Below are 24161 nucleotides of genomic sequence, written 5' to 3'. Positions count from 1 at the left end.
TGGGATTTGTATTATGGCGTGTTGCCACGATTAGGGTTTCTGCCAGGTACTTGTGACCTGGCTTGGCCATTTGTTTGAAAAACAGGATACTGGGCTAGATGGACCATTGGTCTGACCCAGTTTGGCTACTCTTATGTTCTTATGTGCAGCTGCTGGTCTAGCTCTCCTGCAACTTCTACGTGTGGCTCCCGCTACCACCACTTATGTAGTTGCAACACTTGTGTTTCTTTGCATAGCTGCAACAACTGGGCCATTTCCATAGTTGCAACAACTGCCGGTACTACTCAGCTTAAGCAGTTGCTTATTTTCCATCCTTGTAACAACCAGCTCAGTTGTACAGTACCAGTATTTCATAGATGCGACAACCATCTGTCTTTTACAGTTGAACAATTTGCTGCATTGTGCGACTGAAATAACTGAATTTCTTATTTACCTTCAGCAGTTTCCTATATGTCGTAGTGTTCCAAGTCAGCTGTATAGTGTTGTTTTGATAGCCAGTTTTGTAGCATGGCTACTCTGTCACCCTATAAGTGCACCGGCTGCCTATATAGCACAATTCCACCTGTTTGTATGGCTCAGTTATGGAAGCTGTGTATATAGCATTTGTGCAGACTGCCTTTGAGGCATCAGATATACCAGCTGTCTGTGAGACATTTAGATGTATATTTGTGTGGCTGCCTGCATGACCTCGCCTGCACTACCTATAAGTAGGGTATCAGATGCAGCATCCATGCACTTGGTATAGCTATTGTGTTACATGCAGCGTTTGTGGATATGACTTCAGATGCATGCACCACCTGTATGTAGTTGGTGACCACTGCTACCTCTGCCACTCTGCCGCCTGTAAGGTTACAACTAGAGAGTTGCACGGGGACAGAAATCTTACCCGTCCCCACTGGAATCTTACCCGTCCCCACCCATCCCCGCAAAAATTTAACCCATCCCCACCCATCCCTGTAAAATTTAATGGTACATAAAAGAAAATGCCAGTCAGCTCCCTCAGTCTGTCTCTGGATTTGAGCCACAGCACTGTAGGCAAGGAAGGACCGGAAGTTGGAACTTGGAACACTCTGGTGCGCACGTATAAGATTTGTCTCTGATTCACTGGCATTGTGTGCTGAGAGGTCGCCACATGCACGCGCCAGTAGGTCAGATGACATCTGATTCTCGTGCCTGTGTCAGAGCTGAGGTCTGTGCACCAGCCTGGGAACAAAGAGGATTAATAGTAACATAGTAAGTGACAGCAAATAGACCTGAACGGTCCATCCACTCTGCCCAATAGTCACACTCATTATCAATTCATCATTAAATCAACGAGTGTGATACTTGATTATGGTCTTTCTTTCGTGTTTCTGGAACAAAGACCACAGAAGTCCATCTGGCCCTATCCTTATGTTACAACTACTGGAATTGCCGTTGAAGCCCACTCCAGTCTATTCGTCTTCTCATTTGTGGGACACAGACCGTAAAAGTCTGTCCAGCACTGTCCTCATATTTCAGCCACTGAAGTTGCTGTCTAAGCCCTTTCCAGCCCATCCTAAACCAGATTGCCATGTATGAGACACAGACCATACAAGTCTGCCAGGTATTAGCCCTAGTTCATCACAGCCAGAGTCGCCATCTAAGCGTCACTTGACACATCCACACACATGCAGCCATTTAAGGTTAGGTTTTATATAACTTCCATTTTCTAATTAGAGATCCTTTGTGTTCATCTCATGCCTTTTTGAATTCCGTCATCATTTGTGACTCTACCACCTCCTTAATGGAAGACTTTCCACATTTGTGCTGTTAAAGCGAGGAAGAGGAGGAGACAACACTCAAAGAACTTGGTATTCGGTAGATGAGAGGCTGGTGCAGGTGCAGCTTATACTTTCACGGGAATCCCGTTGACCTGCTTCCATCCTCGTGGGAACCCTGCAGGAACTGCCTCCGTCCCTGTGGGAATCCCGCGGGTTCCGTTCCTGTGCAGCTTTCTAGTTCCAACTACTGCAGCTGTCTGTTACTGGCCACCGCAGCCAACATGTTAATACCAATCATTGCACCTGCCAGTATTACACTAGCCATCGCATCGCCTCTGAGACTAGATACCATGGCTGCCTGTATGTCACTACTTGTTGCGGCTGACTATGGCACCAACTACTTTATGGATACAGCTGTGCACTCACTTCTATAACCCCTGCTGCAGTAGTGGCATGAATGTCTCCAGTTTTGACAGCTACAGCTACCACAGCTACATGTGTAACATGTCTTGATTTATTGCTTGTGTTGCTAGACAGTGTCAGTACACCGTCTTCTTTGGTTTTGGTAGCTGACTCTGTGCCTCATTGACTCTACACAACTGTTTAGTACAGTTTCTCCGGTCACCCATATGGCTTAGACTATATAAACCACCTACTTTGTGTGATTCTAGCTGTTTTGCGCAGCTAACTTGATGGCACTGGCAGTAGCAAGCGCTATTATTCAGAAAATCTCTGATACTGTGGTTTTAGTCTGAGCCTGATAGGCTCCCATTCTTGATTGTCCTGAGTCTGAGTGGTTCATATTTCATGGCATGTCTCAGGGCCCTTATGCTCTTCTTGCTATTATAATGACATTTGGATTTTCATATCTAAATAGGGCATTATTTGACACCATTGGTCTCCTTTCTTTATTCATGGTGAAGAGTGATTCTTCAATTTGCTTCTGGATTTTCCTGGTTGTCACAGATGTAGACAGGGAAGCACAGTGGTTTTTCAGCTCCTGATAGCTTTCTTCTTATATTCTCTTCTCTGGATATTCAACTCCTCCAGGATTTCTATTTTAGGTACAATATTCTCTTCATAGATATGCTGTGGTCTAAGGCTGTTGTTTTCAAAGACCCATTCAAGAAAAATCATCAGTTGGGTTTGTTTCTTGCTTTACACATCTCTTCCGTTGTCTAACAAAGCTGTCTTCTGTTCCTACTTACCAAGTGACTCACTTCCTTCTCTGGAGAACGGCAAACACAGAAGAAAGCTGACCTCCGCAATGGAAAAACCAAGAAAAGAACACAGCGAAAGTGCCAGTGTAGGCTTCAAGAATAGTGATGCCTACACTGGCTTCAAGAAGTTTAGATGTTTCTTTCTCCACCTTTTCAAGGTATTGTTAGTAAAATCCAGCATTTGGATGAGAAGAGAACCAATAGTATCTTGCCATACAGGGACTCCTGAGGCAGGCCTGAATGGCCGAAACACGACTTGTGTCGAGTCCGGTTTTTTAAGAATAAACTCTTGCTGTGAACTTTTCTGAGTCCAGTAGAAGTTTGTTTGGCATCATCCATCTTGTCACCTTCACTGTGTTCTTTCCTCGCTTCCTTCTCTTCCATACTCAGCTTGGTCTTGATGCTTTTTAGTAGGTTTTGCTGTGAAGGATCTCTAAGGCTATTCCAGTTTCTCTTGATTGTTTGTTTCAATCTTTGTCCCGCCTTATGTTGGGGACGCCGTCTTGCTACATTCCAGTGGTTTGGACTGTTCTGATAGGATGCCATGGAAGGAAAAGTTATGCCTTATCTGATAACTTTATTTCCTTTAGTCCTTTCAGACCAGCGCAAAATCCCTTACTGGTTGATTCATTTTCTTTTAGTTACAAGCTACATTTTTCAGGTATCACCGTTTCTACTTTTAAGTTTCCTAACTTATTGTATGTCACATGTCTCGGTGAAATATCTGCATGTCAGTAGAATATATGCTGCCGTAGCTGGTAAGGTTCTGACAAGATTGATTGAGACGCATGGTCTCAGTTTCAGTGTTGGCCACCTGGCAAATTTTGAGCACCATTGCTTGGCTATTTGAAATACTGAACATTCTACATAGCACGATATCCCTAAGATGCAAATCACTGGTAGACGGACACATCCCATTGGTCTGGACTGATCTGATTAGGACTAAAAGAAAGAAAGTGGTCAGGTAAGACATAATTTTTCCATTGTCACTGTGATGATTTCTGTTCATTTGTGTTATTTAACACTAGTAACCAAATATTAGTTATCTAGAATATCCTTTCTTTCAACAGGATCTCTTGCTGCAAATGGTCCTACCTCCACACTGGTTGACAAACATGCTGGAAGTGCAAAAACAAATGGTGAAATGCAGCAGCCCACATCCTCTGTTTCTTTTCGAAGTAAAACCTTCTCTAGTAGTGATTACAACAAACAGCTAACATCTCTTAACAACTCTGTACGAGACTGGATTGTGAAGCATGTGAATTTAAACCCACTTTGTGATCTTACACCCATATTTAGAGATTATGAGAAACATTTAACAAGCATTGAGCAAAAATACGGAAGTAGCACTGATAGTGGATCTGAAAGTGATGGCAATAGTAAGACAATCCAAACTCAGTCTGCTTTAACATTTGGCAGTTCAAAACTACAGAAAGGATCAACATTTTCATTTAACAAAAATCCTGTGAATACATCAGACAAAATGGAGCCATCATTAGAAAAGAAAATTGAACTGCCATTAAGAAGTGAATCAAATATCTCATTTAACTTTGGCCAGAAGATCGATAGCCCTGTTTTGAGTTCTCTTGGTTCTGATGTGCAGCCTAACTTTTCATTCTCCTCTGGGAACTCTGGCTTATTTTCCAAAGAAGTAAACCAGAGCAAACCAGTAACTTCATTTTCATTTGATGCAAAGAAGACACAGTCGGAAAGTGGCAGTGATGATAAAGGTAATTTGCAGAAATATTAAGAACATTATTAATGTTTAATATTTGAACTCTTCAGGTGTTTATTGGTTCTACGTGCATATCGCTTTCACCATATTTGTGTGTCTGTTGTGCAAAAACTGGAGGTTTTCCCTGATTTTTGCATATGGCTCAAATTGTAGTAGTGCATTGGTGGGGATTCCAAAACACATGTCAAATTTTGGGCCAGATGTACACAGAAAGGACTCCAGATTGCTATTCCAGGAGCAGTGGCAAAAAATGGATGAAATGCTGCTTTATTAAACTGCAGCAATTGGTTTATTTCCTGGACTTTTAAGAAGTAGTTCATGTAAGACCTGGCCTTAAGAACTGTAGCTTAAATGATGGGTTGATTTGTGAATTACTGTTTTCATGTGAGAAATGCCTGTTATAGTAAGATACTTACTATATAGAACTCTGTATCAGCCATTCCTTACCCAGTCCCTGGGGCACACCTAGTTCCATTGGGTTTTCAGAATATCCACTGTGAATATTCCTGAGTTAGATTTGCATGCACTGCCTCAATTTTATGCAAATCTAACTCGTGAATATTCATTGGGGGTATCTTAAAACCCCAATGGAACTAGGTGTGCCCCGATGACTGGGTTGGGAATGGCTGCTCTGTACAAAAGAAGTGTGAGATATTGGTATCACATTAAAGGATTTAAATTATATATATATATATATATATATATATATATATATATATATATATATAAAGACCATGAGAAGTTATGATACTCCTTATTAACCATGTGCAGTATTTGAGCTTATGTCCCAATGATAATGCTTTTATATAGCAGACTATCATTCCTTGCTCACCAAAACCACAGACGCCTGTGACATTAATATGTAACCAGTGGATTAGTGTTCACAAAATCATTAATCAAAATCAGTAGATCAAATAAATAAACATATCCACAAATGCTCAAAAACAGTGCGCACTTTCCAACTCTGCTGAAACCCGAGAATCAAGCACTTATGCAACAAGGCAAAGCATCTCCAAATTGATTCAGAATTAAAGCTCATGCAGAGAAATTGCTGACAGCTCTCCCAGTTCAACAAAGACCTTGTTTCAATATCTTCCTCAAGAACAGGCATCTAAAACTTCCCCATTGCATGTGCTGATTCAAGTGGTCTCTAGCAGCCAAGGATTTCTATATTTATTTATTTAGATTTTGCTCACACCTTTTTCAGTAGTAGCTCAAGGTGAGTTATGTTCAGGTATACTGGATATTTCTCTGTCCCAGGAGGAAAGAGGAGGGTGGGGGGAGTAGCCTAGTGGTTTGTACCTGAGGCAATGGAGGGTTAAGTGACTTGCCCAAGATCACAAGGAGCAGCAGCCGGCCACATCTGGATTGCAAGACGGGTGCTCTAACCTCTAGGCCACTCCTGTTCAATCACTTGGCTTTGAGGGATTTTTTTTTTCATTTTTATAGTAAGATCTACAGCATGCATGCCTGTAGAAAAAGCAATGTGCTGGTGTTTGATTCCATTTGATGGGCAGAATATTTGGAGATACACTGATATCGGTAGCATTGCACTGCAAGGCAATTCAGTTGTTTAAACCATTTTTTAAGAATAAGATTTAGTAGCAGTGTGCCTTGTAGCGCTATAGAAATGAGAAGTAGTAGTAGTAGCAGTGTAAAATATATACAGTTGCAAAAATGAATAGCAGCAATTATACATCATTACTTTTTGAAGTTGACAATTTAGCCCCATAAACTCCATTAGAAAATGTGTCAAAGTATCTGTATATGGAGAATAGTTTAAAAAGGGGTTGAAAATAGTTTAGTCTTATTGTCAGTTTTTCACAACAATATTTTGATAAATACCTATGTAGACAGGTTGCAATGTGAGCATTGGCTGTTCAGGTTTCCTTATATGTAGCCTTGAAAGATAATTGAGTTGGAGTATACACCCAGATTTTTACGTTTGCACATTTACCAGCAAGCTTTGTTTCTGAGCATAATTAAGAACTTATTTTGAAGCAGGTGATGAACACCATATGGGTATAATTGTTTTTGTAATTGCACTTTTTTGAAGCACAGATTTGTTTTTTCTTAAATAGGACAAGTTTAAGGAGAACTGAGCAGAAAAGCTATAGAAAATAAAAAAATGTGCTTAGAATAATTGTACAAAATTTCCTAAAAAGCATAGATGTCAAAATGTGTTGCAAATTGCTTTTTCCTAAGACTATACCAAAAAAATGGAGTAAAACACCTCATTACAAATAACCAATCATAATAGACATATACAAAGACTGGAATTTTTTTTTTATTATTTCAGAAAATAGATATACAATCTTATCAAGCCTAAGCTTGTACAGAAAGGTATACATTCAATAATCTAATATAATAATTTGCTCCTCCAATGTTCGAATGAAGCTACCTGTGACCGTAACCAACTCCTGATGTCACTGACCAGCACTAGAACCCCGCTCGACTGACGTCAGGCAATAACACTACTAACAGGAAGGTGGGATGCGCATGACCACAATAACAAAGACGTTGCTCTCGAGGAGCCCCTTCAGATCTTTACCGGATCAACTGAACGGCAACGGGCAGACACAGACGTTGCTGTCGAGGAGCCGCTTCAGAAATTTAGCGGACCACTGACAGCGGAAACAAGAGTGGGAGCAGCTTCAATACTGTGCAGTGGGAAAAAAAAACCCGGCAGCTACGGGAGCCGCTTCAGCTGTTGAGAAGCAGTGAGAGCTGAATGGCAATGGCAACGGCCAAAAAAGGTAACCCTCCTCTCTCCCCTGCCCCCCCCTCCAGCCTCCCAGGTTGTCCAGTGAATTCTTCAGGGCAGGCAGGACTTGCCTGCCTGCTGCTGGCGCTGACCCTCCCCCCGCCCACCGCTGCCGGATCGCTCTTCAAAATGGCCGCCGAGACTTACAAAGACAGCCTTCAAGACTTCAGCACGCTGGAAGTCTTGGCGGCCATTTTGAAGACCAATCCGGCAGCAGGGGATGGGGGAGGGTCAGCGCCAGCAGCGGGCAGGCAAGTCCTGCCTGCCCCGAAGAATTCGCTGGACAACCTGGGAGGCTGGAGGGGGGGGGGCAGGTGAGAGATGAGGGTCGCTGGACATGGGTGGCTGCAGGGGGGCAGGGGGAGAGAGGAGGGTCGCTGGGCATGGGTGGCTGCAGGGAGGGAGAGGGGTCCTGGGACATGATAGGGGGAGGGGGGTCCTGAGACCAGAGAGGTGGGGGTGGAGGGGGTCCTGAGAGGTGAGGGTCCTGAGGGGGGGGGCACACACTGTCTCTCACATACACTCTGACACACTTTCTATCACACTATCTCTCTGTCACACACACACACACACAAACAGTCTCTATCTCTCTCTGTTTCACACACACTAGACACACACTCTCATTCTCTCTCTGACACACACACACCATCTCTCACACACACACACACACTCTCTCTCTCAAACATACACTCAGAGGAAAACCTTGCTAGCGCTTGTTTCATTTGTGTCATAAACAGGCCTTTTTTACTAGTAATTAATAAACGAAAGAAAATTATGAATAGATACACTCAAGTCCTCAAATCTTTGATCCAAGATTATCAATAGTGGAGATAGAAAACATTTCAAGAAGATTATAGAAACCTGTCTAACATCAAAGTGTCTCAGAGCTCAAAACAAATGCCAGTAAACATTAACATTCTCTTAACCCCAAAGATCGTTTGGTTACAAGGAATTCTGTAAGCTGTGATGGCTCAAAGAAAACATATTTTACTGATTGGTACCAGACTATACACTTACATGGGTACCGAAGATGAAAAGTAGCCCCAATCTGAAGAACTCCTAACTTAAGCAGCAAAAACTGTCTACGCCTTTCTGAGTCTCTTTAGATACGTCCGGAAATATAGATATTTTAAGACCTATGAACTCTTATCTTTATTCTTAACATTTTCATAATCCATACTTTATCCAAAGTTAACGCAACAGTTGCCAATAAGGTAGAAGGAACTGCCAAATCAGAGTCAGAAGACTCTAGAATAGCTGAAACATCTAAAGGGGGTTCAGCCTGATAAGTGGACAATTGTGCTTCTGTTGGCTTACTTGGTAAATAATATACCTGAGAGAAAGAGGGAACAGCAGATTGGAATTTTATCATTGGTCAAAAAACAAAACAAAAAAAAACCCTCCATCCAATTATCATAGAAAAACCTCTCTTCCAAAGGGGGAGGGGGGGGGGAGAGCAAGTTTAATATTCCATACTTTACTTTATTCTTATATAATTACATAGAAAACAATATTCAACATCTAAAGCTTGAGCGAACAGGGAGCCCCGTTATGATATTGGCAGTGACAAGACTTCACATATTAAACTTTATACTTCACGTGTCTAGCTTCTTAAGGTATAAACAATTCAAAGACAAACAATTCTTCTCATCTCCAAAGTATTTCACGATTATTCAAGACTTCACATATAACATGATTAACTTCAAAAGATGAGTTGAATTCTGGATACTTAACATTGATTCCTTGTCATCAAGCAGATGAAGCCATTATGTATGGGTTGTGTCCATCAACCAGCAGGGGGAGATAGAGAGCACTCAACTTTTCACAGTGCCAGCTAGCTCCACTGCCTCTTCAGGGGCGTGCTGCTGGGTTCACTTTGCGTGCCCGCTTTCAGCAGAGAAACTCCTTTCGCTCGGACAAATGTTCCGCAGCTGCCGGTTCAAGGCCTGGAGTTCAGGGGCGACCCTCTCAATGATGGTGCACCGGCCCCCTCCTCGTTTCCTGTCATCGGAGGAAGACTTTCCCTCTTTTTTGAGGAGTGGGCCAAAATCTCCGCAGATCAGTGGGTCTTGGAACTGATCAGAGACGGATACCGAATAGAATTCGATGCCTCGGTGAGAGACGTGTTTGTGGAGTCCTGATGCGGTTCTGCCGCCAAACGGGTGGCGGTAGAGGAGACTTTGCACAGTCTGTGCCAGATAGGGGCTGTGACCCTGGTGCCTCCCGCCGAACAAGGTCTAGGCTGCTACACCATTTACTTTGTGATGCCACGAAAAGGCGGGTCTTTTCGCCCGATCCTGGACTTAAAAGAGCTAAACAAGTCCTTAAGAGTGCGGCATTTTCACATGGAAACCCTGCGCTCCGTCATTGCAGTGGTACAGCCAGGAGAGTTTCTCACGTCTCTGGACCTGAAAGAAGCTTACTTGCACATACTAATTTGGCCCCCGCACCAGAAGTTTCTGCGGTTTGCGGTGTTGGGAAAACATTTCTAGTTTCGGGCCTTGCCTTTTGGCCTTGCCCCGAACCTTCTCCAAGGTAATGGTGGTAGTAGCTGCCTTTCTCAGGCGAGAGGGTATCTGGGTTCACCCGTACCTAGATGACTGGCTCATCAGAGCAGACTCAGAAAAAGAGTCATCTAGCTACAGCCAGAGTGGTTTCAGTCCTTCAATCTCTGGACTGGGTCGTCAATATGGCCAAACTTTACCTAACCCCCTCGCAATCTCTAGAATATTTGGGGGCCAGGTTCAACACAGCCTCGGGCTATGTGTTTCTTCCCGAGCAAAGGCGGTGCAAGCTTCAGAATCAGATCCGTCTGCTCCTGAGGATGCCCCGCCCGCGAGCTTGGGACATTGTCCAGCTGCTGGGATCGATGACGGCCACCTTGGAAGTGGTGCCATGGGCAAGAGCGCACCTGAGAACTCTACAGTATTCTGTACTTCAACGATGGTCTCCAGTATCTTAGGATTATCAGTGCAGACTTTCTTGGCTCCCTGCGGCCCGCCTCAGTATGGAGTAGTGGCTCTCGGACAGCATGTTGTGGCGGGGAATGCCGCTGGCGTTCCCCGATTGGTGCCTAGTGGTGACAGATGCCAGCCTGAAGGGCTGGGGCGCACATTGCCAGGGGAAGCATGCCCCCAGGGTCTGTGGACGCCCGACGAGTCGGAGTGGTCTATCAACCGCCTGGAGTTGAAAGCGGTGTTTTTGGCTCTTCTGGCCTTTCGAGTGACCCTGAAAAGATTGGCTGTCAGAGTGATGTCGGACAACACGACAGCAGTGGCCTACATAAATCGACAAGGCGGCACTCACTGCAGAGCTCTAGCCGCGCAGGCTGAACAAATTTGCCGCTGGGCCGAGCTGCATCTACAGTCCCTGTCAGCAGTTCACATTGCAGGTCAGAGCAGCGTGCAAGCCGACTATCTAAGCAGGCATCAGATCGATCCAGCGGAGTGGGAACTTGCAGACGATGTATTCCTGCAGATATGGTCCAAATGGGGCAAGCCAGTGATGGATCTTATGGCGAACAGTTCCAATGCCAAAGTCCCATGCTTCTTCAGCAGACGGAGGGATCCTCGCTCTGCCGGGTTGGATGCCTTGGCTCAACCCTGGCCCCTGGGCTTGCTGTATGTCTTTCCTCCGTAGCCCTTGATAGGGCGAGTGCTCCTGCGGATTCGGCTGCATCCAGGAGAAGTGGTGCTCATCGCCCTGGATTGGCCCAGGAGGCCTTGGTATGCGGACCTCCGACAGATGCTGTTGGAGGCTCCCTTTCCGTTACCTCTGGTTCCGCACCTGTTGTCACAAGGTCCGGTGGCCATGGAGGACGCCTGCCGCGTTGGTCTTATGGCATGGCAATTGAGAGATAAAGGCTACTCAAGGTAATTTCCGCTCTCCCGCAGGCCGTAAGCGCTCCACTTCCGTGGCTTATGCCAGGATTTGGCGCCAGTTTGATGTCTGGTGTGTTTCAAGAGCGCTTTCTCCGTTGCGGGCTCCTGTCTCGCCGATTCTGGACTTTTTGCAGGATGGTGTACACAAAGGCTTGGCCTATAATTCCCTGTGGGTGCAAGTGGCAGCATTGGCCTCCCTGCGTGGCAAGGTTGAAGGTGTGTCCTTAGCTGCTCATCCAGATGTGGCACGGTTTCTTAGAGGGGTGCTTCGGCTCCGTCCTCCCGTGCGGGCACCTTGTCCATCTTGGAACCTGGGGTTAGTATTGAAGGCCCTTCAGGGGGCTCCCTTTGAACCGCTTTGGCGTGCTTCAGAGAAAGATTTGACACTGAAGGCCATCTTTTTAGTGGCCATTACCTCGGCGAGACGGGTGTCAGAGCTCCAGGCGCTGTCCTGTCGAGACCCTTTTCTGCAGTTCTCAGAGTCAGGGGTCACGGTTCGGACCGTGCCTTCCTTCATGCCTAAGGTGGTTTCAGCGTTTCACCTAAACCAGCCTGTTTTTCTTCCCTCCTTTGTTGAGGAGGAGTTTCCAGATTCATTTGGGCAGTTGCACCTTTTGGATGTGCGCAGGACTCTGTTGCAGTCTCTGCGAATTACAAATTCTTTAAGGACCTCTGATCATCTTTTTGTGCTGTTTGCAGGTCCTCGCAGAGGGTCTTCAGCGTCTAAAGCCACTATTGCCCGTTGGCTCAAGGATGCTATCTTTTCAGCATATCTGCTGTCTGGCCGGGCTCCGCCTGAAGCATTTAAGGCACATTACACAAGAGCGATTTCCTCTTCCTGGGCGGAAACTGGAGCACTATCTCTTCATGAGATTTGCAGAGCTGCAACATGGGCTTCTAAGCTCTCTTTTGCCCGACATTACAGGCTGGATGTGGCTGCCAGGAGGGATGCGCGTTTTGGAGCACAGGTGCTAGCGCGTGGTGTGGCTTGTTCCCACCCTATTTAGGGATTGCTTTGTTACATCCCATACGTAATGGCTTCATCTGCTTGATGACAAGGAAGGGAAAATTAGGTTCTTACCATGATAATTTTCTTTCCTTTAGTCATAGCAGATGAAGCCATGAGCCCTCCCTGTATGATTGTCTGTATTGCAGTGATTCTGATTTTAGGTGCTGTTCTTGTTTCCTGAAGTTATATTCCTTCCTTGGGGAGTCGGAAAACAGTGTTCAGGATTCTTGTTACAGTTATAGGACGATGAGTTCATTCCCTCCAGTTCATGTTTTGGGAGGATGAGTTTATTCTCTCCAGGAGGATGCAAGTATTCCCTCCGTTTATACAAGTGGAGGACAAGTTTATTCCCTCCAGGAGGATGAGTTCATTCCCTCCTTTTGTTGAGTTTATGCCCTTAAGGGGCCATCGTTCACTGTGAGGAAAGTTAATGTTATTCCCATTGCGGTTTGTCATACTGCTTTGGAAGCTTCAAATACTGAAGAGGCAGTGGAGCTAGCTGGCCATGAGGCACTGTGAAAAGTTGAGTGCTCTCTATCTCCCCCTGCTGGTTGGTGGACACAACCCATACGTAGTGGCTTCATCTGCTATGACTAAAGGAAAGAAAATTATCATGGTAAGAACCTAATTTTCCCATATTAAATATTGATGTTCTCTATGGCAATTATTTAAGAATAGAGTTAAATATGGATGTTGGCAGTGTGGGGACTAAACACGATCTCTAGGCCTCAGTAGAGGACCAGCAAAGAGTAAGAAGTACAAATAAGACAATGGTATATTTAGCACTCTGGGATTAGATCACACACTTCCCACTCACGCAATCTACATTCAGAACAGTCCAAATAATAACACTAAGAGGAAAGGACACAAGGCTCAGATGTTGTAAGAAATAGAAAAGCTGTTTTATTAGATGGTGATGGCAGCAAATAGAAAATGATCAGAGACAAGGCATTTATGCAGATGGTAAAATACTGAGTTTAAGTACTTGTCAAGAAGGAGTAAACATAACGCACACTTATCCCCTGACACCCAAACACTACCCAGCACTAAGGAAAAGCAGTTCAGCTGACAGATATTAACTCATGAATGCTGGATCCGTAGGTAGTCAGGGACTGTAGACAGAGGTTCTCGATCAGGCAAGGCAGCACGCAAGATTTCGGGATAGTCAGCAGGTAAGTTCTTCCCAGCCGGGTAAGAGCATGCAGGCAGGTGAAGCTACAGATTAACAAGCCTTGTCATGTGGCTGGCTCAGAGCAAGCTGATAGCAGCTCTCACTTTAACTGCTCAAGATAACAGCAAACCGATAAGCTTCGAGGACGGGGTCTTGTACCCTTTCCTCTGGTTTCAGTGTCGTGCAGGCTGCTTGTTCTCACAATTGGGTCGACGTCCTTGGTGGCCCAGGAAACCGGCAAAATTTTGCAAGCAAAATAAAAATCTTTAGAGAGAGCTCCGGCGCACGGGCAGAGTGCACCGCACATGCGCGAATGGCTTCCCGCCCGTGGCATGAGCATGTCATCCCCAGTTTCTGTTTTTCCGTGACTGAGGTGACAACGGAGTTTTTTTGCTGTTACCCAGGAGACCTTAGCGTTACTGCTTCTTTATCTTATTTCTATTTTATTTATTTCACAAATTTTTTTTTTTTTTAAAGTTGTTTTTAGTCCCTTATTTTCTTAGTTTTCTCTTGAGTATTTCTTATTTCTTTTGTCGCAGCCCTCTTTTAGGCCATGCAGTCGGGTTTTCTTTTTCCTTTTTTTTTTTTGTGCCTTTTTAATTGGCACAATCACGTCTTTATTTCGCAGGCCGCCATTTTTTTCCGTCCATGTCATCGAGGACACCCAACGGCTTCAAGCATTGTACTCTGTGCAACCGGACCATCTCGGGTACCGATCCCCACTCGTGGTGTCTCCATTGCCTTGGGCCCGATCATCTTCCAGCTGCTTGTATGCTGTGTCCTTTAATGAAAAAACGGACCCAAGTGTCTCGGGAGGCTCAACGGAAAAAACTTTTTGCTGATTGGTCCGGTCCTTCGATGTCTGCTTCGGTACCGAGGTCGGCAGCATCGATGTTGAGGGAGGCATTGACTTCGAGAACACAGGTAATGGCTGCCGAACGACCACATTGCGCTGGGAGCAGCAAGGCATCAAGTGGGTCTCCACCTGTCTCGAGGCCTACTGCTATGCAGGCTCCCCGGGACCGACCTTCGTCTGACCCGGCTCCGAGGAGGTGTGAGGATTCCATGTCCTCGGTACCGAGGAGTCTCAATGACTGGTGTTGAGCGAAGGCTAAGCAAGCACTGTCATCGATCTCCTTCCATGCGCGGTACCAAGAGCCTGGGGAGCTGAGGATTCGGCACACCAAGAAGCGTCGGCGCCGAGAGGACCGCTCACCCTCTATACTGGAGGGTGCCGATGAGCTCGGTCTTCCGGCAGCCTGTACCGGCTCTCGAGCCACCCACAGATTCTGTCACCGGCCCTGCTCTGGCCCTGCAGCCTTTCCAATGGTGGCTCTAATGAGCGCATCAGGGCCTTCTTCCAGAGCTTCTGGAAGGATTGCTGTGCCAGTCTACTTCAGTACCAGGGGTGCTTGCGCCTTCTGCACCGAATGTTGAAGCTGCATATGGTCCTTCGCCTGTGGTGAGGTCCTTGACCTCTGTGCCACTTGCGGCATCGGCTGCCACCCGGGTCGACTCTCCTTTGACGTCTGCGGAGGAAGCTTCGCCGCAGTCCAGGCAGGGGTCGACTTCTCGACATTCCCCTCGAGGTCGTCGTTCCTTGATGTCAAGACAGGCTTGGGTTCGGGCTGCTCTTAGAGAGCTTTTGTCCGATACCGAGGATGAGCGTTCATGGGAGGAAGAGGAAGATCCCAGATATTTTTCTGAAGAAGATTCTGATCCTACTCTGCCCATTGAAAGAAGGATGTCTCCCCCTGAGAGTCTTTCTTTATCCTCCTTTGTTCGGGAAATGTCTAAGGATATTCCCTTCTCTATGGAGGTTGTGGATGAGCCCAGGGCTGAGATGCTCGAGGTCTTGGATTATCCTTCTCCACCTACAGAAGTTGCAACAGCTCCCTTGCATAACACACTCGGGGAAGTTGTTATGCGAAACTGGTCGTTCCCGCTCTCTAATCCAGTGGTCCACAGAAAAGCTGAGTCCCAGTACAGAGTCCACGGAGAGCCAGTGATGGTGAAGTCTCAGCTACCTCACGATTCTATGGTGGTGAATTCTGCTCTCAGGAGAGCCAAGAGTACTAGGGACTATGTTTTGGCGCCCCCCCCCCGCCTCCCCCCACCCCCAGGCAGAGAGTCTAGGACCTTGAATTCTTTTGGGAGGAAGACGTATCAGGCTGCTATACTCGCAGCCAAGATACAGACATACTAGCTCTATACGAGCAGACACTTACGCAACTCGGTGAGGCAACTGTCCAGTTTGGTCGAAGCGCTTCCTCCGGAGCTCACCAATGCTTTTCACCAGGTGGTCAGGCAGCAGCAGGTGTGTCAAATTCCTAGCCAGGGGTACTTACGACACTTTTGATGTGACATCCAGAATAGATGCTCAAGGTATAATGATGCGCAGACTCTCATGGCTGCGTGTCTATGACCTGGATCATAAGATCCAGCAGCGAATGGCGGATGTTCCTTGCCAAGGGGGGGAGGGATAACTTTTTTGGCGAAAAAGTAGACTATGTGGTCGATCAGATCAAAAAGCACCATTATTGATTCTCTTTCCCACCGGTCGTCTTCTGCTACCACCTTCTCATCTAGGAGGTTTTTTGGAGGGAGGAGGAGTGCTCCCTATTCCTATAATAGGCATGGGTACACTCCTGCTTCTCGGCAGCCTACCCAGGCTCAGTCCCAGCGCGCTCGTTCTCGTCAACAGTGTGTGCCTAAGGCCCATGTGGCTCCCCAGCATCTGTAATCCGTGCCTCCAAATTGTCCACTGGGAGCTCAGTCCTTCAGCTCCCAGCACAAGCAGGTACTTGCAGAGGAACTCGCCACCCTTTTAAAGGCCAATGCGGTCGAACCCGTTCCACCAGGGGAAGAAGGGCTGGGATTCTATTCCAGGTACTTTCTTGTGCAAAAGAAAACGGGATCCTAGACCTAAGGGCCCTGAACAAATTCCTAGTCCAAGAGAAGTTCAGGATGGTTTCCCTGGGCACCCTACTTCCCATGATTCAGGAAAACGATTGACCATGCTCTCTGGATTTAAATGATGCTTACACATACATCTCGATGCTCACAGGAAGTATCTTCAATTTCGGTTGGGAACTCGGCAGTTTCAGTACTGTGTACTGCCTTTTGGCCTCGCGTCTGCACCCAGGGTGTTTACAAAGTGCCTGGCTATTGTTGCAACATCGCTACACAGACTGGGAGTGCGTGTGTTTCCTTATCTCGACGATTGGCTGATGAAGAGCACCTCGGAGGCAAGTGCTCTACTGTCCATGCGGATGACTATTCGAGTGCTAGAGCTTCTGGGGTTCGTGATCAATTATCCGAAGTCTCATCTCGTCCCGGTTCAAAAATTGGAGTTCATTGGAGCTCTGTTGGACACACGGACGTCTCAAGCTTATCTTCCCCAGGCAAGGGCAGACAATCTCCTGTCCCTAGTGTCCATTGCTCGAGCGTCTCAACAGATCACAGCTCGGCAGATGTTGAGACTCTTAGGACACATGGCTTCCACAGTTCATGTAACTCCCATGGCACACCTACATATGAGATCAGCTCAATGGACTGTAGCTTCCCAGTGGTGCCAGGCCACAGGGGATCTAGAGGATGTGATCCATCTCTCCACCAACTTTTGCAGTTCCCTTCAGTGGTGGACCATTTGATCCAATTTGACCTTGGGACGTCCATTCCAAATTCCTCAGCCACAAAAAGTGCTGACGATGGATGCATCCTTCCTGGGGAGGTAATGGAACGCACTCAAGGCTTTCAGAGATCAGCTGTCCAACCAAATCATTCTGATTCAGACAATCAGGTTGCTATGTATTATACCAACAAGCAGGGGGGGGCACCAGATCTCGCCCTCTGTGTCAGGAAGCCGTCCGGATGTGGCTTTGGGCGTGCCGTCACGGCATGTTTCTCCAAGCCACGTATCTGGCAGGTGTAAACAGTCTGGCCGACAGGTTGAGCAGAATCATGCAACCTCACGAGTGGTCGCTTAACATGGGCGTTGTCCACAAAATCTTCCAAACGTGGGGCACCCCCTCGGTGGATCTTTTTGCCACTCAGATCAATCACAAAGTCCCTCAGTTCTGTTCCAGACTTCAGGCCAACGACAGACTAGCGTTAGATGCCTTTCTCCTGCATTGGGGGACAGGCTTCTGTATGCGTATCCTCCCATACCTCTAATAGAGAAGACTTTGCTGAAACTCAAGCAAGACCACAGAACCATGATTCTGATTGCGCTCTTTTGGCCGCGTCAGATTTGGTTCCCTCTTCTTCTGGAGTTGTCCTCCGAAGAACTGTGGAGATTGAAGTGTTTTCCAACCCTCATCACTCAGAACGAGGGGTCGCTTCTACAACCGAACCTCCAGTCTCTGGCTCTCACGGCCTGGATGTTGAGAGCTTAGAAGTTGCCTCCTTGGATCTTTCAGAGGGTATCTCCCGGATCTTGCTTCCAGAAAAGATTCTACAAAAAAGTGTTATTCTTTCCAATGGAGGAGATTTACCGTCTGGTGTGACAGCAAGGCCCTAGATCCATTTTCTTGTCCTACACAGACCCTGCTTGAATACCTTCTACACGTATCAGAGTCTGGTCTCAATACCACATACTTGAATATTTCGGCATTGGAGGTAATGTCCTAAACTGGATCAAGGGGTTCCTAACCTTACGCTCATATCAGGTCACATCAAACTCAAGTACATCTGCCGCATGGACACCTGAATGTGGAGTACCGCAAGGATCCCCCCTCTCACCAACTATTTTCAACCTAATGATGATCCCCTTGGCAATACTTCTATCAAGCCATAACCTTAACCCATACATATACGCCGATGATGTAACAATATATATTCCTTTCAAACAAGACATTAAAGAAATCTCCAACGAAATCAACCAAAGTCTACACATCATGAACACCTGGGCAGATGCATTTCGACTGAAACTGAACACAGAAAAAACTCAATGCCTCATACTTTCCTCCCAATACAACACGAAAAGTTTATCGCCATTAACACACCTAAACTAAATCGGCAAATCTCAGAAACTTTAAAGATCCTTGGAGTCACTATTGACCGCCACCTAACACTTGAGACTCACGCAAACAACACAACCAAAAAGATGTTCTACTCCATGTGGAAACTGAAAAGAATAAGACCGTTCTTGCCAAGATCTGTCTTCCGCAGCCTAGTGCAATCACTCGTACTCAGTCATCTGGACTACTGCAACTCGCTATACGCAGGCTGCAAAGAGCAAATACTGAGGAAACTTCAAACAGCCCAGAATACAGCAGCCAGACTCATCTTCGGAAAACCAAAATACGAAAGTGCAAAACCATTACGTGAGAAACTACACTGGCTCCCACTCAAGGAACGTATAACTTTTAAAGTATGCACCTTAGTTCATAAAATCATTCATGGTGAAGCCCCTGCATACATGTCTGATTTAATAGACCTACCACCCAGAAACGCTAAAAGATCATCCCGAACTCCCCTCAATCTCCACTTCCCTAAGTGCAAAGGCATAAAATACAAAGTAATGCACGCATCAACCTTCTCTTATATGAGCACGCAATTCTGGAATACACTACCACGCAACCTGAAAACGACCTACGAATTAACCGACTTCCGCAAATTATTGAAGACTCATCTCTTTGATAAAACTTATCGCAAGGATCAAAACACATGAAGTCCATACACACTAATAGAAATGCATTAATACACTCTCTTCTGAATTCTCTTCCCCCATATTTTCACCACACTTAAACTCTACCTATAGTTAAAATTGTTATACCCAAATGTTTCTTACTATTGTTCTATCGCCTTATCATTTTCCCATTGTTACACTCCATTGTTCTATTTTCCCTAATGATATTTTGACTTTGTCTTCCTATAACCCTCACAATGTAACCCATAACTGAATTGTAACAAAATGTATTTCCATCATTCACTATGTATTGTAAGCCACACTGAGCCCGCAAATAGGTGGGAAAATGTGGGATACAAATGCAATAAATAAATAAACTCCGTAAGAGTTCTCCTTAGTGCAGTTAGTGCTTATCAACACGTAGAGGGTATGCCTATCTCTGGACAGCCTTTAGTTCGTTTCATGAGAGGTTTGCTTTTGTCAAAGCCCCCTGTCAAACCTCCACCAGTGTCATGGAATCTCAACGTCGTTCTCACCTAGCTGATGAAAGCTCCTTTAGAGCCACTGAATTCCTGCCATCTGAAGTACTTGACCTGGAAGGTCATTTTCTTGGTGGCTGTTGCTTTAGCTTGTAGAGTCAGTGAGCTCCAAGCCCTGGTAGTACATGCACCTTATATCAAGTTTCATCATAACTGAGTAGTTCTCCGCACTCACCCTAAGTTCTTGCCGATGGTGGTGTCGGAGTTCCATCTGAACCAGTCAATTGTCTTGCCAACATTCTTTCCCCGTCTTCATACCCGCCCTGGTGAAGACAAGTTGCACACCTTGGACTGTAAGAGAGCATAAGTACATGTAAGTACATATGTATTGCCATACTGGGAAAGACCAAAGGTCCATCGAGCCCAGCATCCTGTTTCCAACATGGCCAATATAGGTCACAAATACCCGGCAAGATCCCAAAAATGTACAAAACATTTTATACTGTTTATCCCAGAAATAGTGGATTTTCCTCCAGTTCATTTAATAGTGGTCTATGGACTTTTCCTTTAGGAAGCCGTCCAAACCTTTTTTTAAACTCCTCTAAGCTAACCGCTTTTACCACATTCCAGAGTTTAATTACACGTTGAGTGAAGAAAAAGTTTCTCCGATTAGTTTTAAATTTACTACATTGTAGCTTCATCGCATGCCCCCTAGTCCTTGTATTTTTGGAAAGTGTGAACAGACGCTTCACATCTACCCGTTCAACTCCACTTATTATTTTATAGACCTCTATCATATCTCCCCTCAGCTGCCTTTTCTCTTTCCAAACATACTAGGACTAGGGGGGCAAGCAATGAAGCTACAAAGTTAGTAAATTTAAATGAATCGGAGAAAATGTTTCTTTAGTTTTATAATGGTCCTGTGGACTTTTCCTTTAAGAAGCTGTTCTGACCTTTTTAATCCCCGCTAAGCTATCCGCCTTTACCACATTCTGTGACATTGAATTCCAGAGTTTAATTACATGTTGAGTGAAGAGACGTTTTCTCCGATTTGTATTAAATTTACTACTTTGTAGCTTCATCACATGCCCCCCCCAGTCCTGGTATTTTTGGAAAGAGTGAACAACTCCACTCATTATTTATAGACCTCAGCTGTCTTTTCTCCAAGCTGAAGAGCCCTAGCCACTTTAGCCTTTCCTCATAGGGAAGTTGTCCCATCCCCTTTATCATTTTTGTCGTCCTTCTCTGCACCTTTTCTAATGCCACTATATCTTTTTTGAGGTGCAGCGACCAGAATTGAACACAATACTCGATGTGCGATCGCTCCATGGAGCGATGCAAAGGCATTATAACATCCTCATTTTTGTTTTCCATTCCTTTCCTAATAATACCTAACATTCTATTTGCTTTCTTAGCCGCAGCAGCACACTGAGCAGAAGATTTCAACTTATCAATGACGACACCTAGATCCCTTTCTTGGTCTGTGACTCCTAACGTGGAACCTTGCATGACATAGCTATAATTCGGGTTCCTCTTTCCCACATGCATCGCTATAGAAATGTGTTATAGTAGTAGTAGTAGTTCTTGCTCACATTAAATGTCATCTGCCATTTAGACGCCCAGTCTCGTAAGGTCCTTTTGTAATTTTTCACAATCCTCCCGCGATTTAACGACTTTGAATAACTTTGAAATGCTAATTATATCTACCTCTTCATTTAGTACTATATACTCCAATTCTCCTATCTTATTTTTAAGGCTTCTAGCATTTGTGGTACTTCAATTTGTCTTTTTTCCTTCCATCTAGTACATAAGTATTGCCATACTGGGAAAGACCAAAGGTCCATCGAGCCCAGCATCCTGTTTCCAACAGTGGCCAATCCAGATCACAAATAGCCGGCAAAATCCCCAAAATGTACAAAACATTTTATACTGCTTATCCCAGAAATAGTGGATTTTTCCCAAGTCCATTTAATAACGGTGTATGGACTTTTCCTTTTAGGAAGATGTCCAAACCTTTTTTAAACTCCGCTAAGCTAACTACCTTTACCACATTCTCTGGCAACAAATTCCAGAGTTTAATTACACTTTGAGTGAAGAAAACTTTTCTCTGATTCATTTTAAATTTACTATTTTATAGCTTCATTGCATGCCCCCTAGTCCTAGTATTTTTGGAAAGCATGAACAGTGGCTTCACATCTACCCGTTCAACTCCACTCATTATTTTACTAAATTCAAAAAAATTCTGTTGCATTAACCTTCTATGGACTCCATCTTTTTCAGCTGTATAGTTTGTAATTCCGTTCTCCACTTAATGAGTTCTTCCAAATTCTGAGCTCCACCAACCCGTTGATGTCTAACTTCCTGTCTTACCAGCTCTTTCCGCACCTGTAGTTCATGGTGTTCTCGTTCCTTTTTCCTAAAAGCCCCTTTTCGTATAAGGTGTCCCCGGATCACCACCTTCAATGCATCCCACACAGTTCCCACCCCCACCTCTCCGTTGTCATTAAATTCTAGATATTCTTTAATGGCTTCTCGAATTTCCTGACAGTCTGCCGTTTGGTCTAGTAAGTTTCATTAAGGCGCCACAGCTTTCCCATTCTCTTACATCCCCTCCCCTTCAGTGTAATCCAGACTGGAGCATGATCTGAGGCATGAATGCTCTCAATCTCTGTCTGTTGAATTGCACCCCATATCTCCCTACTACACCATATCATATCAATTCGTGCATAAGTGCTCTGAGCATGTGAATAATGGGTATATGTTCTTTGGGCTGGATGCTGGAGTCGCCACACATCAAGTAAATCTAATTCCCTCATCAATTTACGTAGCATACGACTATTAGCTCCCCCCCCCCACCCACTCCCCCTTTAGAGTGGTCAATCTCTTCTACCGTATAATTGAAATCCCCCCCCCCCCCCCCCCCAAGAGAATCTTCCCCTCCACGAAGTTCGCTAATTCTTGCCTGAGATGATCATAAAACCTCCCCTGACCTGCATTGGGTGCATAAACATTGATAAGTGTGAGTAGGCCTTCATTGGTTCTCCCCTTAATGGCAATACATCTCCCTTCCCTTTCTTTATAGACGTCCTCTTTAACAAATTGCACATGATCCTTCACATAAATTGCCAACCCCCCGGTTTTACTCCCCTTGGGGTCTGCCAACGTATAGCCTTCTCCCATACCTTTGTTGAGTATCAAATGTGTATCTTGCAACCTAATATGAGTTTCTTGTAGGAAGACTATGTCCCAGCTCATTCTGCGCAATTCTCTAAAAATCACGCTCCTCTTATTAGGGCTGTTCAAACCATTTATATTCCATGATCCCACCCTTAACCCCCCTCCCCCTCTCCCCTGGTTCCCTCCCCCCATCCTCCCAATCATGGGCCTGTCCCTCAACTGGCCATCGCCCCCGTCTGCCAGTTTTGCCCCTCAGGAAGTGAGCCCTCCCCAGAGAACCGCTCATTAACCATAAACTCAGTCATCAGCATTCCCCAACATTTCCTTTCCCCCTGCATCTCTATCCCATCATACAACATCACATAACAACCTGCAGGTCACCCCGCTTGTCTGTCTTCAGACCAAAGTTCAAACCAAGAAGTCTGTACTTGACTTTCTTCAGGTACCATCTTAATTTTCAAGTTCCGAACGCCCCACAGACTGTGATCGATATTCCTTCTGTCTGGTAACCTTCTGCCATCCATTCCGCTCCTTTCGGGCCGGGCTATGCTGCTTCTGCAGTTGTGCTTCCTCCACCTCTCTCGGCAAATCTGTACACCCCATATCGCGTAGAAGTTTCCATGCCCCCAAGTGAGATTGTAGTCTGCGGGTGTTGTTACCAACAGTAATTTGTATTCCAAAGGGATGTACACCACCGATATCTCAGGCCAGCCTTCTGGAGATATGTCGTGACTTCTTTGAAGTCTCTCCTCCGTTGTAATGTTTTCTTTGCCAAATCCTGGAACACTTTGATTTTCCCAGATTTCCATTCTATTTCTCCCATATTTCTCGCTTTCCGCCACACCTCTTCCTTCACAGTGAACTTGTGAAAGCAAGCTATTATGTCTCTCGGCATTCCACCTCGTTGTAGCCCCAGACTCCTATGGGCCCTCTCGATTTCCACCGGCACCCCCCTTACTTCTTCTTCGGTGCTGGTGTCCTGCTGTAATAAGAAGACGCATATATCCTTTACCGTCTGGGCTGCATCTTTGAATTGATCTTCCTCCGGCACCCCCTTGAATCTCAAATTGCATCTCCGTGAGCGATTCTCCAAGTCTTCCATCGCCATCTCTATCTCTAGCTTAGATTGCTGTTCCAATTTAAGAGATTTCCGCAGATCCCGAACCTCTGCTGACACAGCTTCAGTCTTTTCCTCCGCCTCTGCCAGCCGGTTACCAATCTCTTTCATTTCCTCTCGCAACTCCGCAACTGCTGAGTGCAGACTGCGCCTCGTTGTTACCATTTCAGTCTTTATCTCTTTAAACCACCTTACAAAGTCCTGTTTGCAGATTTCTGTGTCACTTGCCCCGTT

General features: G+C 45.5%; 1 protein-coding gene across 4 annotated transcripts in view; it reads left to right on the top strand.

Annotated features, from left to right (window-relative positions):
* Positions 1–24161, top strand: part of NUP50 (nucleoporin 50) — a 353557-nt gene that overhangs the window by 232079 nt on the left and 97317 nt on the right. For all 4 annotated transcript variants that reach the window (XM_030214692.1, XM_030214690.1, XM_030214691.1 and 1 more), the window contains one exon: positions 4033–4692. In XM_030214692.1, coding sequence (XP_030070552.1) covers positions 4033–4692 — 660 coding nt within the window. The remainder of the gene's footprint in view (positions 1–4032; positions 4693–24161) is intronic.

This window comes from Microcaecilia unicolor, chromosome 9 (genome assembly GCF_901765095.1).
Source record: "Microcaecilia unicolor chromosome 9, aMicUni1.1, whole genome shotgun sequence".
NCBI classification, from domain to species: Eukaryota; Metazoa; Chordata; class Amphibia; order Gymnophiona; family Siphonopidae; genus Microcaecilia; species Microcaecilia unicolor.
This window is presented reverse-complemented; position numbering and strand designations above follow the sequence as displayed.